At 51.7% G+C, this 13,414-nt stretch overlaps 2 protein-coding genes across 4 annotated transcripts in view; one reads left to right on the forward strand and one right to left on the reverse strand.

Moving 5' to 3' along the window:
- Positions 1-209: 209 nt before the first annotated feature.
- On the reverse strand, positions 210-7,916 carry LOC111156150 (zinc finger protein 174). Of its 3 annotated transcripts, XM_022516839.1 has the most exons (5): positions 7,573-7,916; positions 6,986-7,356; positions 5,906-6,531; positions 4,654-4,876; positions 210-1,412 (listed from the first exon to the last, which is right to left on the reverse strand). In XM_022516839.1, exons 3-5 carry the CDS (start codon positions 6,311-6,313, stop codon positions 811-813), a joined length of 1,233 nt encoding a protein of 410 aa, XP_022372547.1. In that variant the 5' UTR covers positions 6,314-6,531; positions 6,986-7,356; positions 7,573-7,916; the 3' UTR covers positions 210-810. The 3 variants fall into 3 exon arrangements, with proteins under 3 accessions (XP_022372547.1, XP_022372546.1, XP_022372548.1); XM_022516838.1 differs by lacking the exons at positions 6,986-7,356; positions 7,573-7,916 and having other exon boundaries at positions 5,906-6,832; XM_022516840.1 differs by lacking the exons at positions 210-1,412; positions 6,986-7,356; positions 7,573-7,916 and adding an exon at positions 4,238-4,404 and having other exon boundaries at positions 4,643-4,876; positions 5,906-6,832.
- Positions 7,647-13,414, forward strand: part of LOC111156275 (zinc finger and SCAN domain containing 32) — a 16,133-nt gene continuing 10,365 nt past the window's right edge. Inside the window, exons 1-5 of the mRNA XM_022517044.1 lie at positions 7,647-7,693; positions 9,079-9,199; positions 11,336-11,501; positions 12,401-12,685; positions 13,248-13,408. Of these exons, the coding sequence (XP_022372752.1) occupies positions 7,647-7,693; positions 9,079-9,199; positions 11,336-11,501; positions 12,401-12,685; positions 13,248-13,408 (780 nt within the window). The remainder of the gene's footprint in view (positions 7,694-9,078; positions 9,200-11,335; positions 11,502-12,400; positions 12,686-13,247; positions 13,409-13,414) is intronic.

The raw sequence follows: 13,414 nt of genomic DNA on the forward strand, positions 1-13,414 counted from the left end.
TCAGGTCATGATCCCAGGGTCCTGGGATCGAGCCCCGCATCGGGCTCTCTGCTCAGCGGGAAGCCTGCTTCCTCTTCTCTCTCTCTGCCTGCCTCTCTGCCTACTTATGATCTCGCTCTCTGTCAAGTAAATAAATAAAATCTTTAAAAAATAATAATAATAAATAAATAAATAAATCAAAGGTGTTTTCATATAAATAATTCCCTCAACATGTGTGAACTGCATATGTGTGTGTGTGTGTGTGTGTGTGTGTAAAAGCACTATTTACTTGGAAATCCTCTCCTCATACAAACATGTTCAAACTCTCACTTCATGTGTCCTTTGTTATGACCAGCCAGAAACTAGAGTAAGAATATTAGGGGATTTATATTCCAATGAAATTGGAATTCTAGTGGCTCACTGATCTTTATTAAAGAAGCGTGTATATGATCCAGAGTGTCTGGTATGACAGCAAGTACATTAAATATATACGTAATTTACCCTTGGACATGTTTAGAGGATAAATAAAGGGGCAGGAGACCCCGCAGGATCGGCCGGATTATCTTGGCCGTTACTCCCTGCTCTCTAGCAGAAACCCCGGTTCTCTCTGACTCAACACCCAGAGCCGCCATCTCTTCACTCGGTCACCAACAGGGTCACATCCCCCTTGGTGTCTTCTGGGACTTCTCAGAGCCAAACGTGCACCGGCATTCCTCAGGGACTTCTTGCTTTCCTTGTAAGTCACACAGTCAGTCTGTGGTTTACATGCAAGTGAGGGGAAAGAGAAACACAGACGCCTTCCTTCTGAACCGAGTGCGCGAAGCCCCGCTGTCAGTCCCCGTGGTGGAGTCTGTGGTGCTGGTGGAGGTTTGAGCTCTGGCGAAAGCTTTTCCCACACTGGCTGCACTGGTACGGCTTCTCCCCGGTGTGGATCCTCTGGTGCAGCTTCAGGGTAGACTGGCGCCCAAAGCAGTTCCCACACTCTCCGCACGTGTAGGGCCTCTCCCCTGTGTGTACACGCTTGTGTCTTTTGAGCTCCGAATTCCACGTGAAGCTTTTCCCACAGTCATCACATTTGTAAGCCTTCTTTGCTGAGCGGGTCGGCTGGTGACCAAGACGTTGCAAACGACTGCTCAGGCTCCTTTTGCTTCCTTTGCTTTTCTTCAGCTCTCGCAGCGGGTGGCTCTTCAGGGGGCTGCTGATGTATTCCAGTTCCCTGCAATGTCTCTGATAGTGAGTGAACAGCTTCTGAGCATTTGGGGGGCTGACCTGCCTCCGGGACAACCGGGGTTCACTCATACTCGCCCCTCTCGGCTCAGGACTCTGCAGACCATTCCCTTTGGATCTGCCAGGGGAAACTGCACATGGCTTTCCTCCTTTAGCCCCCTCTGGCTGAGGATTTTCCTTGTTGTCACTTTTCATTCTGGGGGCCTCTATAATTAGAAAGAATATGTTTCATTTCCTGGGCTTTGAAGAAAGAAGCTCAGCAAATGAGCTAAGAAGTATTCTCAAAGCGCGGTCCTCCACTGGCAACTGGCATTCGATTCATCTGGGGCACCTGTTACACAAGCAGGCTGTTCCTGTGTCCCCAGGGCTGCTGAGTCAGAAACTCTGGGGAGGAGGGGAGCTGGAAATCTACATGGCTAACAGGCTCCTGGGAGGACTGTAATTTATATTCATGTTAGGAACCAAGTTCTCCAATCCCATCTCTCCTTCCTACCTTTAAGGAAAGGTTAGGGAAGGAAGAAACATGGAAAAGCAAACCCATCAGACCTGAGTGGCAATAAACAAATGAAAAGGAGAGAGTTGGGGCACCTGGGTGGCTCAGTGGGTTAAAGCCTCTGCCTTCAGCTCTGGTCATGATCCCAGGGTCCTGGGATCGAGCCTCAAATTGGGCTCTCTGCTCAGCAGGGAGCCTGCTTCCCCCCCTCCCCCACCTGCCTCTCTGCCTACTTGTGATCTCTGTTTGTCAAATAAATAAATAAAATCTTAAAAAAAAAAAAAAAGAAAAGGAGAGAGTTGAACTGTTGAACTTTCAACACTGCCAATCTACTCACTCACATGGACACAGAATGATCACAACTGTCACTTCAAATAATGGGAAATTCAGCAAATGCAGTGTGTTCTTTCATTATAAACATGATGGCATTAGGGTTACAAACTACAAAATGGGCTAGACATGTATCCTAATTTCAGAAACTCTGCCAATTTCTGACCATGAGGACTGAGGATCAGGACGGAACCATGCTGGAATGTCTGTGGGCAAGCCGGAGGCTCTAGAGCTGTGTTATCCCACAGGACTGCTGCCAGGTGAGAAGTGTGTGTGTACATGAGCGTGTGCACATACTATTCAATATGGCAGCCACCAGCCACATGGAGCTACTGAGTCCTTGAAATGGGGGCTACCATGACGGAGAAAACAGAATTTTAAATTTTATCTAATTTCAGTTAATTTTAATTCAAATTTAAATAAGCAGCCTATACCTTTATGGTCAACTGCTTTTCGACAAGGTTGTCAAGGCAATTCAATGGAGAGACTAGGCTTTTCAATAAAGGGCGCTGAGCCAACTGGATTTCCACACGCGGAAGAGTGAGGGTGGAGCCCTGCCTCACAACGTGTACACAAAATAACTCAGAATGGATCAAAGACATAAACAGAAGGGCTAAACTAATGTCTCTATGAACAAAACATAGATATAAATCTTTGTGATTTCGGATTAGGCAAAGGTATTTTACATATGTCACCAAAACACAAGCCAAATAGAGAAAATAGATAAATTGCACTTGATCAAAATTAGAAACATTTGTGCTTCAAAGGACACTATCAAGGAAGTGAAAATACAACCCACAGTGGGAGAAAATACTTGCAAATTATATATAGGGGCCGAGTATGCAGGATATAAAAAGAACTCTTACAACAAAAGACTAACCCAAATTAGAGACAGGCGAAGGATCTGAACAGATACTTCTCCAAAGAAGATATACCACTGACCAATAAGCACATGAAGAGATGTTCAACATTATTCACCATCAGGGAAATAAAACCTCCGTTAGGCACCACTTCACACCTAATGCGACTGTTGTAACCAAAACACCGAAAAGTGCTGACAGGGATGTGAAGACATTAGAATCCTCACAGGAACTGCTGGTGGAAATGTAAAATGGCACAGCCGCTGTGGAAAACAGTCAGTGTTTCCTCAAAAGGTTGAACAGAGAGCTACTGTCTGACCCAGCAATTCCACTCCTAGATATGCGGCCAAGAGAAATGAAAACATATGTCCACACAAAAACCTGCACACAAAAGTTCACAGAAGCACTATTCATAACAGCCAAAAAGTGGAAACACTCCAAATGACCACCTGATGAATAAACAAAACGTCCACGTGATGGAGTATCAGCCGTAAAAAGGAACAAAGGAGCGACACATGTGATAACATGGGTGAAGCCAAAAACCTTCTCAGTGAAAGAAGCCAGTCACAAAAGAGCACAACATACGTGATTCTGAAATATTCACAATAGGCAAATCCGGAGACAAAGCAGATGGTTGCTGCCAGGGGCCGGAGAGGGGGCACTGGAGAGTGACTGCCAGGGGGTCTGGGTTTCTTTCTGAGGTCATGAACATTTTCAAGAATTAGACAAATAGGGATGGTCACACAAGCGTGTGAAGTACTAAACCCCACTGAAATGTATACTTCAAAAGGTGATTCTTACAGTACATGAAATGTATCTCCATAAATAAAATTTAAATAGCCATGTGTGGACAGTGGCAACTTACTGGGCAGTGCAGCTCTGAAGGAAGGCCCTACTGGATCTTAGGGTAGAGACTCTACCTTCAGGGATCGAATCAATGATGGGGCCTGCACACACGGTGAGCTGCCTAAGATGAGGCAGGAGAAAGGAGTGTGCGTGCTCAGGACCACGAAGCCCAGAGGTTATGGGGCAGGACTGGAGCCAGGGTCACAGTGTTTTTCTGCTGGATGCCCCAGGTCTTCTCCACTCCTAAGTTCAGAGAATAACCAAACCTAAGTGTTTCACTGAATGTAGGAAATCTTAAGGAAATCAAGGCACTCCAGCCTTCTGGTAATGTTCTCTAACCTGCTGACCATCCCCTCTACTCACATCACTAAGACTAGCCAGAGTGTCTCTGTTATTCAGTCTTAGAGATCACAGGACTGAGTACAGCAGGGCCACCAACGACTGGCACTGTGCCACAGACGGATAGGGCAATGGACACAGGGTGTGAAGCGCAGACACTGTCACAGGAGAAGGAAGAGGCAGAAAATAATATGGAGCGGCACTCTTCCTCTAACGTATAGCATTCTTTAGGCCCCTTCTCAACATGGGACGATTTTAAGCAATGAAACTCAGCCACAGTTTGGAAGGAAGTTCATCAGTGGTCATATGTGGATCTGTCACTACAAGAAGCTCCGAAGGGGACAGAGTAGATAATCCCATTACGCACTGTCACTGAGTCATTAACAGAAAATGATAAAACCATACTTCTTACACACCTATCACTGCCATGCTAGTCAATGAAATCTGTTGGGAAATAAAGATCTAGTATTACACAAAACATTAAAAAACCCGACATGCAGTGTATGGTGTCTCAGAACCACAGGATGTTCTGACGGAGGTAAAGATTAGAGAGGGAGAGAAGAGGCACAGAGTGTTTACCTGGGCCGGCCAATTTGGGGCTTGGTTCCTGGAGGAGTGGGGATTTGTCCCAATGATGAGTGCTCAGCTGGTCTTGAGATTCCGCCTGGGAAGGCTCCTCCAAAGAGTTCTCCCTGGGACAGCTTCTAGGAGTTTGCAGTTGAAAGTCTGGGAGTTCCTGTTCTCCAAGCTGAGACCCAGTCTTCTCCAAGAGCACCTTCTGCCCCTGCATACAAACGGCCACCTAGGAACAAGCCCCATGCATCAGAGTGCAGCTCGAGGACTGGGGGCAGCCTGACCTCTTCCTGCTCTGCAAGGATCCCTTCCTTTACCCTGGGGTATACCGAGAGCAGTCTGAAGGCCAACTATGAGAGACTATGAAAACTCTCAAAGGTAGCAAAGGGAAGGACATGCAGAATGGTTAGTGAGATTAATCCTAATCCATGGAGGCTTCAAATCAGCCAAGACTTCCTAAGTGGGTGACCCTAAAAGGGTCTTTCGCAGGGCCTCAAGCTCATCAGAGAGAAGGCACAGATAACAGGGTCAGTCATGACATCGGCCTAGGAGAGTCTCACCCTATGTCCACCCCGGCATCCTGTGTCTCACCGTATGTCACTCCCCCAGCAGATTCTATCAGAAAAAGGTCCCACTGGATCGGGAAGCATTTGATGAGAACATTAATAATAAAACCCATACCTAATAAACTGTTCTGCCCAAGGCTTCCCTGATAAGGAGATCCCAGTAGTAGTAGGGCTAGAAGACTGCCCGCCCTGTTTCCTGACAGCCTCCATTCCTCAAAGCATATGGTTGTTGGCTTCCTGCCTAAGCCCTGAATGGGGTCTAAATTGGGAGGCTGGAAAAAAATACTGGCCAAATGAGCTGCAACTTCCTGAACTGCAGGGAAGACACATCACCGAAGCCAGGTCCACCATGAAGTTCCCCCCAAATCAAATTCCTACCCAACAAGATGACCCTGCCTGCTAAGAATCCTGATAGTAGGAAAACTTCAGGAGGAATGGGTGTGGGGTGATGTGTGGGCACAAATGCAAGGAACTTACTTGATCCTCTACTTTCTTACTGGAGCACCCCAGTACCTGGATTTTCTAAACACCTATTACATCCCCCAAGGGGGTTCCCAAATAGAGGCCAGAAGCAACATTTGCAGTCATCGGGTCCATTTCTGGACTCTGACTAAATAGAGAGGGATGAAGAGACCAGATACTATCCAGATGAGAAAGAAATCCTGGCGACCACGAGAGAGGGCCCTCCTTACCCACTGCTTTGGTCTCTTGGGAGCTCTTTGAAAATCTTCCACCAGGGTCACAATCTCCTTGCTGCTCACTGGACATCGATGCCTGACCCGGGCCTGGATCTCCGGAGGCAGGATGTTCAGGAACTGCTCCAGCACGAGCAGCTCCAAAATCTGTTCCTTGGTGTGCAGCTCGGGCTGCAGCCACTGACGGCAGAGCTGCTGGAGCCGGGAGAGGGCCTCTTGGGGTCCAGACACCTCTTGATAACAAAACCGTCGAAAGCTCTGGCGGGAGAGCTCAGGATCGAGGCGGTCTTTTTGCAGAGTGGGTCCCCGTTTGTCTTCCAGTTTTGTTATTATGTGTCTCTCTGGCTTGGAGGAAGCCTGAATGTGGGACTGCGAGCTCAAAGTTATCTCCATCTTAGCCGCCATCTTGGGGCTCGGGAGACTGGCTCTCTCCTCCGAAGCAGCTCAAGCCTTCGGGCTCATGGCTCTGCACAAGTCTCTCTCAACGTCAGCAAGATGTGGGGGAGGGCGGGGCACACACAGGCCCCAAGCTCCCGAGGACAACACAGGGACTGACGGTGGGGAGAGTCTGACCCTCTGGCAGTTTCCTCAACTGTCTCGAAATGGAGGAAACTCATAACGTCCTGAAAGGAACGGGGGGAAAACCCTGCTTTTATTTCACCGATAAACACAAGGTCTCAGAGGAACTGCGCAGCGTGACCCAACTGGCGGTCGGGAAACCCCAGGAAAAGTTCGAGTTGTCACACAGGTGGCCTGCGCCACCTCCCCGGCACCCTGGCAGCGCCGACCTCGAGCATCTCGCCGGGAGCTGCGGGGCAGGCGGCACCGCACGGAGGGCGAGGAAGCCCCAGCTCGCAGCAGGGCAGGCGGAGCGCGGCGGCCGCTAGCTCGCGATGCCCGGCAGGCCCGCCGGCTCGGGCCTCCGAGGGCGCACGGGCGGCCCCCCAGCTGGGCGAACCTGCGGCTCTCGGGCGCACGAGTCAACTTCGCGGCTGTGTGAGAGCCCGGCAGGGTGGCGCCTGAGGCGGCAGCGTCGCCAGCGACCTTGCACCCCGCACCCACCTGCCGCGGACTCACCTCTCTGGGGACCTGGGACCCGGAAACCAGGAGCCAGGGCTGGGGGCGGAGCCGAGGCCGCTCGTCGCGAACACTCCCACTGGCTGAGGGGAGAATGACGCAAGGAAATACGGCACTGGGGGTCCGCCCCCTCTCCCGGGGGATTGGCTCCCAGAGGGCAGTCTCTCGCGTCTATTTGCTGCTGAGTTTGTCGATGCTGGCGAGGGACGGCGACCGGCCTTTCGCAGTGCACGCTGGGAGCTGTAGTCCAATGGCGCCGCTCGCGACCATGCGCAGCGGGTAGGTTAGCGCCAGAAGTCGGGGAGTTGTCCAGTCGCTGACTTCCGGACCGGCCGCCGAGCGAGTCTGGTAAGTACTCCGCTTCCTCGCCGCTGCGGGGTCGAACGCCATTGTTTCAGAACGGTGGGCACAGGCGCGGACGCCCCCGCGCATCCCCCGCCCCGACCCGGCCACCCCGGACTCCCGGCGGCCCGTGACCCTTCGAGTGCTCCCTCCCACCCGCCCCAGCTCCTGACCCTCGCCCCGGACGAACTGGCAAGACTCAGGGCATCTCCGCCGAGCGAGACGTGAACCAGCCCCACGCCTACCCTTGTCCTGCTTTCCGCCGAGCGCCTGGGTCTTCGCCAGAGTGAAACACGAGAACAGCATTCTCAAACGAACTATGGACGGGATGTTAGGGGTCAAAGAGGAGCACGAGCTTCGTCATCCGCCTGAAACTAGGGTAGCATTTACTAAATGAGTCTGCATCCGGACAAGGTGCAGGATATGGAAAATCTGCGGCGTGGCATACATCTTCGAGGCCGGGGCCCTGCGTGCTGTGACGCTCCTGTTTTGTTAAAAAGGACTGCTACCAGGAATGCCTTCCATTTCCCTGTCAGTAGTCTCTTGGGCTGCATTATATGTAAGGAGATTGTAAGTGAAGGCAGTTCAAGTTCTTTGGAAGAAGAGCAACCTGAATCCAGTTTTTTAAGTTTTTTTGTTGTTGTTGTTGTTGTTTTTAACTCCTGTGAGCAGGCTCACCCCTTTGGTGCAGGAGTGGTTATATTAAGACACACAATCACAGATGGCTCCAGTCTTACATCCTCCCAATCCAGCAATTCCTAGGAAATTTGGAAAATCTCAAGAGACTTTTGACAGGCTCAGTTTATGTCAGATGCCTGATGTAAACTCCTGGGGTGGGAGGGAAGGGTACTGTAATGAATAGCCCCGTGACACCCGCTGGAATTTAGGACTCAGTTACAAAGGAAGAAGATGCATTCTGAAGTAGGAAGGAGTACTGGAAAATGAAAGCATACCGCAAGCCAGTCGTGTCTCATCCACACTGTGTGTGTGGCTCTGATGGTAGTAGAGACGAGAGTGTGAACGATGAAGAGGTTAATCCAGAGGCACGTTATGAAAAGATGGCAATTGGGAAGGTGACTCCTGGCTTCCTGAGGGGATGGAGGGCAGGGACCAAGACCCAGGCATAGGGGGACACAAGAAAGAACAGCTGGGCTACATGGGAAAGTAGTTTGGGGAATTCATGAGCAAACACCACTGGCCTGTGGAGAAAACTGTTTTGATAGTTCTAGTGCTTCAGATTCTCAGATTGTAGAGGGAGCAAAGGAAAAAGGCAGAAAGTACATCACGGGAAGCAGAGAGAAGGACTATGAGATCACGTTATGCTGTCTTTTTCCATTTCCTGCAACTCCCCTTCCAAGTCGCTGAGTTATTTTCAGCTGTGATTCTGAACCACTAAGATATTCTCATATTTCTCTGATTCCAGGAAGACTTTCACCAGTGTCCAGGAGAATGGTTTTCCAGTGACATGAGAAGAAATGGAACCTGATCTCCAGAGTAGTGATGGCTGCCAATGAGCCAGGCTGGTGACAGAAATCATGGCTGCGACAAGGAGTCCCCAGGCATACCCATCCCAAGCAAGGACTGCTACCAGGGACAGAAATCAGGCCTTCCCAGCACCAACCCTGACTCAGAAGCCTCCCACCAACGCTTCAGGCAGTTCTGCCCCCAAAAGGTAGCCGGCCCCCACGAAGCCTTTAGCAAGCTCTGGGAACTCTGCTGTCAGTGGCTAAGGCCTAAGACACACTCAAAAGAGCAGATGTTGGAGCTCTTGGATTTGGAGCAGTTTCCAACCATCTTGCCAGAGGAGATCCAGACCTGGGTGAGGAAGCTGTGGCTGTGGTTGAGGATGTACAGAGTGCATCTGGCCAGCAGGTGAGGACAGGCATTCAGAACCTGCTAAGTTTCGTTATGAAGAACTGAGCGAGAAGCACAGGAATCTGCTTAGTGGAGAGGAGCCGAGCTGAGAAATGCACAGTAGCGCTCTGTTCCCCACCAGAAACCATGAGCTGGCTTGGGGAGGTCCCTGACCTTCGTCTTTGGGGAGAATTTCTCATTTGCTGCAATAACACAGACACGGATATATTCAGTTTATGTTTAAGGTCCCTAATACAAATGTAAAACCTCAGAATACTTTCCAACAGAAGGCCAGGGAAAGGACAACTATCCCTCACCCAGGGACTCAGGAAAATTAGAGTTGGTGAGTTAAAATCCAGTGTCTCTTGCCGAAAGGCTCCTTGAGGACAGATGCCGTGTGTTATTCACTAAATAAAAGTTGCATTAGAGCTGCTCCTGCTGCCAGGATTAAGGGGTCGGTATGGGATAGTGATGAGTTTCACAAAATATGCACTTGTCCACTTAGGGACTAGGTCGGACATGTGGTCAGTGTAACGATCTTGTACATTTTGGGAGAAGGGAGCTGTGAGAGGCACAGGAGAAGAAAAGGAACTTGGCTTTGATGGTAGTTTGTGGGAAGAAGGCAACTGAGATCCCAATCCCAAGTCTGGGAGAGGCACAGAGTAAAGGAGGAGTGTGGGCCAGAGGGACACTGTAGGCTGAACCCCTCTGCAGTCAACAGGAAGCAGCTCACTGGGTGCAGAGACTACATGCCTGGAATGGGAGATGCCCGTGTCCCCAGTGAGGAGGCAGATGTATCCTCGGGCTACAGGAGGAAGAGTGGTGTTGACATAATGTGGAGAAGGTAGAGCTGTGTGGTGGGGACATCAGGGACCAGGCTGAGGAAGTTCCTGAAGGATCCATGGGGTTGGGACAATTACTAACCGCTAGAAGGGAGCAGAGAAGGGCAAGCAGTAGCACGTGGACGGAGTTAGAGACGGGGCCGGTGAGGAACGGGAGCCACTACATCCAACAGTCCTCCTGCTCCAGGCCCCCTTGCCCTCTCTCTGTGGGGTCGGTCTTTCCCTCATGGCCACCATCATTTCAGAGCCAAGCTCTTCACAGGAGTGAGATGGTACAGGAATGTCAGGGTTAAAAGAGCTACCTGAAACCTGTCTGGGATGGGAAGGGCAGAGCAGGAAGCGGAGGGGAGAGGGAGCAGAGCAGGTTGGCAGCACGTGTCAGGATGCCGGCCGCCTCTGCCTACCACCCCTCGCTCACTAAGGCCCAGTTAGAAGCTTGGGACATAACGGATGCAGGTGGCTCTGAAAGACGCGGGTGGCTCCGAGTGCCTGCCACGTGCCACGTACTGGGGATTTCACAGTGAACGTGACAGGCGTTGTCCCTGGCCTGCAGGAGCCACACTCCATGGGGAAGCGGACGACAGGTGAAGGAAGAAAACTACTTTGGGATAAGTGCTCGGCAGGAATGAGCAGCTGACGTGCTGGACAGGGACCGCGGGGCGGACAGGAAGTGGACGTGGCCTGTTGGAGAGGACACAGGAGCTGAGCTGGGAGGGAGGCACTGTCTATGTCAGCAGCTTCGGGTGGGCAAGGATGTGGCCCGTTTGGCGGAGCAGTGAGGAGTGGCTGTGAGGTCCAGGAGAAGAGGAGGATGGGAGGTGCGAGGGCTGGACAGGGTATCGTGCAGCTTATGCTTTATAAGCCCTGCTGGGTTGTGACAAGGCGGAGGGTGATGACAGGGTCTGGCAACCAAGGTCCAAGTCTTGGAGCAGCCTGTGAGCTGCACACGTAAGTGGCTGATGTCACATCTCTCTTTTATGCCAGGAGAGCTGAGCAGACGTGGGGAAGCCCGGACATGGGGGGAGAGGCACTTCCCCTGTGAGGCTGCTGTGCTCCCCTGCCTCAGATGCGTGCCGGCCCAGCACTCGGCCACCTCACCTCTGCCTGGTGCTTGCAGCTCCTGATCTTAATCACTAGAGACCAGATGAGTGAGACCAAATTCTGGTTTTGTTTTTTTTTTTAAATCACAGAGGTCTGAGACTATTTCTTTTCTGCATCCTAGGTCTCACGTCGTTTCCTAATGCCATTTGTAGAGGTTTTATAGTCCCTTACACAAGAATTTCTAGTGACAGATGATGGGGTCTGTTCTCAGGTCCCAGATTCTGGGAAGGACTGGAAAGAGCTCAATGAGGAGACAGCCCTGTTGGGAGTGCCCAGAAAGTCACTGAGATCCCACCTGAAACGGGGGGTTGATACAGAGGAAAGCACTTTGAAGGGGTCACGGAGCTCACAACACAGAGCAGGGGAACAGTCAGAAGGTAAGCCAAAGTCTCTGCCCTCACCTGGGGCTACCCAGAGGAATGCACCTCTGAGCTTGAGTCGGCTGCGGGGTTCTAGATTAATGCTTTTGAAATAACCCAGAAAACAATATGGCAAAGGTTACTCAATGGTAACAGCACAGAGGGTGGAGACTTCTTATGTGTAGCCCTAATTCTCGTCACTACAACTGAATTCTGTCACTTCTAAACCAGGTACATTCACATCCGCAAGCTCGCCCTCACCTGCACACCAGCTCTTCCTGGACTTGAGACAAACCCCTTTCTCATGCAGCTCTTTTTTTCAACAGAGGAAGAGAGAGGAAGGCAAAACTGTTGATTTTAATTGTTAATTGCTGACACGTATATTTGCTGTACTGTTCTCTTTTAAGCAGATGAAACAATCAGTATCTCGTTATTTCATTAGAATCCTTCGGAACGTCCCTGCCCTCTGGTGTGTGGTTGCTGAGGCTGTGGGGTTGAATGTGAAGGGGCAGGACTCACCACGCACCCAGGCCCGCTCCTGCGGCTCCCCCTGGCTTCGGGTTCAGATCCCTCATACTGGAAACTCCTCCCGATCAGACTTGTGTGTGTTCCCCGAAGTTCTGTTATTAAGTCCACAGAATGAACCACTTCCATACTAGGATTCCTGTGGATCGATTTCTGGGACAGTATATATTATGCTGGCCTGAAAAAAATGAAAGGCTTGAGTTACTGTGGTATTTTTAGGAGGACGAGGGTCATCTCTGGGTGGTGGGGCTTAAAGGCTCCCCCAGCCCCTATGAAACATATTTTTTCCGTAATGTACATATACGGCTTTAGAATGAAGCAATTTTTCTTTCTTTCTTTCTTTTTTTTTTTTTAAATAAATGGCTATTATGCCAACAATCTTCGCCCTACAGAGAGGGCCCTCTGCAGGGGCATCACTCAGAAGAACGAGAGAGATCACACTCTGGGTAAGAATGCCCATTCCCTCAGAGCCAGACCGTCTGTGTTCCTCTCTCGAGAGAGAGACACACAGACTGGAAGACCCAAAAAGGACGAAACAGACAGCGGCAGCGGAGACTGCTGGGTGAGGGAAGGAGAGAAACCGGGAGAGTCTGAGAGCAGGCACGACACAGACTGCCAGAAAGGGAAAGCAAGACACCAGAGGTTCAGGACGGGGCGGCCAGCACGTGTGACAGCAGGTGGGACCGAGGGAGGGGAGAGACACGGAAAGCAGTGGGGACAGAGTGTGGCAGGTGGAGCATGGGGCTGGGGGACCGCCCGCAGCCTGGGAGGCACGGCCCATGGGAAGAGCAGGACGGCGCGAACGCACATGCGCACACACAGCGAGAGCCGTCCTGGGGGGCGGCGGGCACTGAGCGGTGCCGGTGGGCTTGTGTGCCCAGGCCTTCGGGGGCAGCGGGCCCTTCAGAGGGTCAGACCCTTAGAGCCATACACCCAGGGAGTCCCCCAAGCGAGGACACAGGCAGCTCTCAGGACAAAGGAGTGGGATTCGGGATAAAGAAGAGAAGGGCAGCTCTGGTAAATACCCCACAGCCCTTCTCCGTCAGAGGATGCCCTTCCCGCTAGGCCGAGCGCCGGTGTGTGACGAAGGAAGCCCACAGCGGGGTAGCTTCCTGGGGATGGCCGCACGCAGCCGTGGCCGAGCTGGACAAACTGGCACGTAGCTTCCTGAGCGGCTGCCTCTGTCGTGCGGGGTAAAGGCCCCCGTGGTCACACAGTGTGTCCCTTGTCCCCTGGCAGCAGGTGTGCCCTGGGGCGATGAGGAGACCGAGACCCTCCTGGCCATGCTCTGGGACGCTCAACTTCATGAGGAACTCGGACTCGTCAGCACGGCCAGACCTACAGGGCCACAGCAGGACGTCTCCGGGAGCAGGGCATTCTGCGGGCCCCAGAGCCGTCCCGTGCCA

This window comes from Enhydra lutris, unplaced genomic scaffold (genome assembly GCF_002288905.1).
Source record: "Enhydra lutris kenyoni isolate GAN:26980312 unplaced genomic scaffold, ASM228890v2 scaffoldscaffold45, whole genome shotgun sequence".
Lineage (NCBI taxonomy): Eukaryota > Metazoa > Chordata > Mammalia > Carnivora > Mustelidae > Enhydra > Enhydra lutris.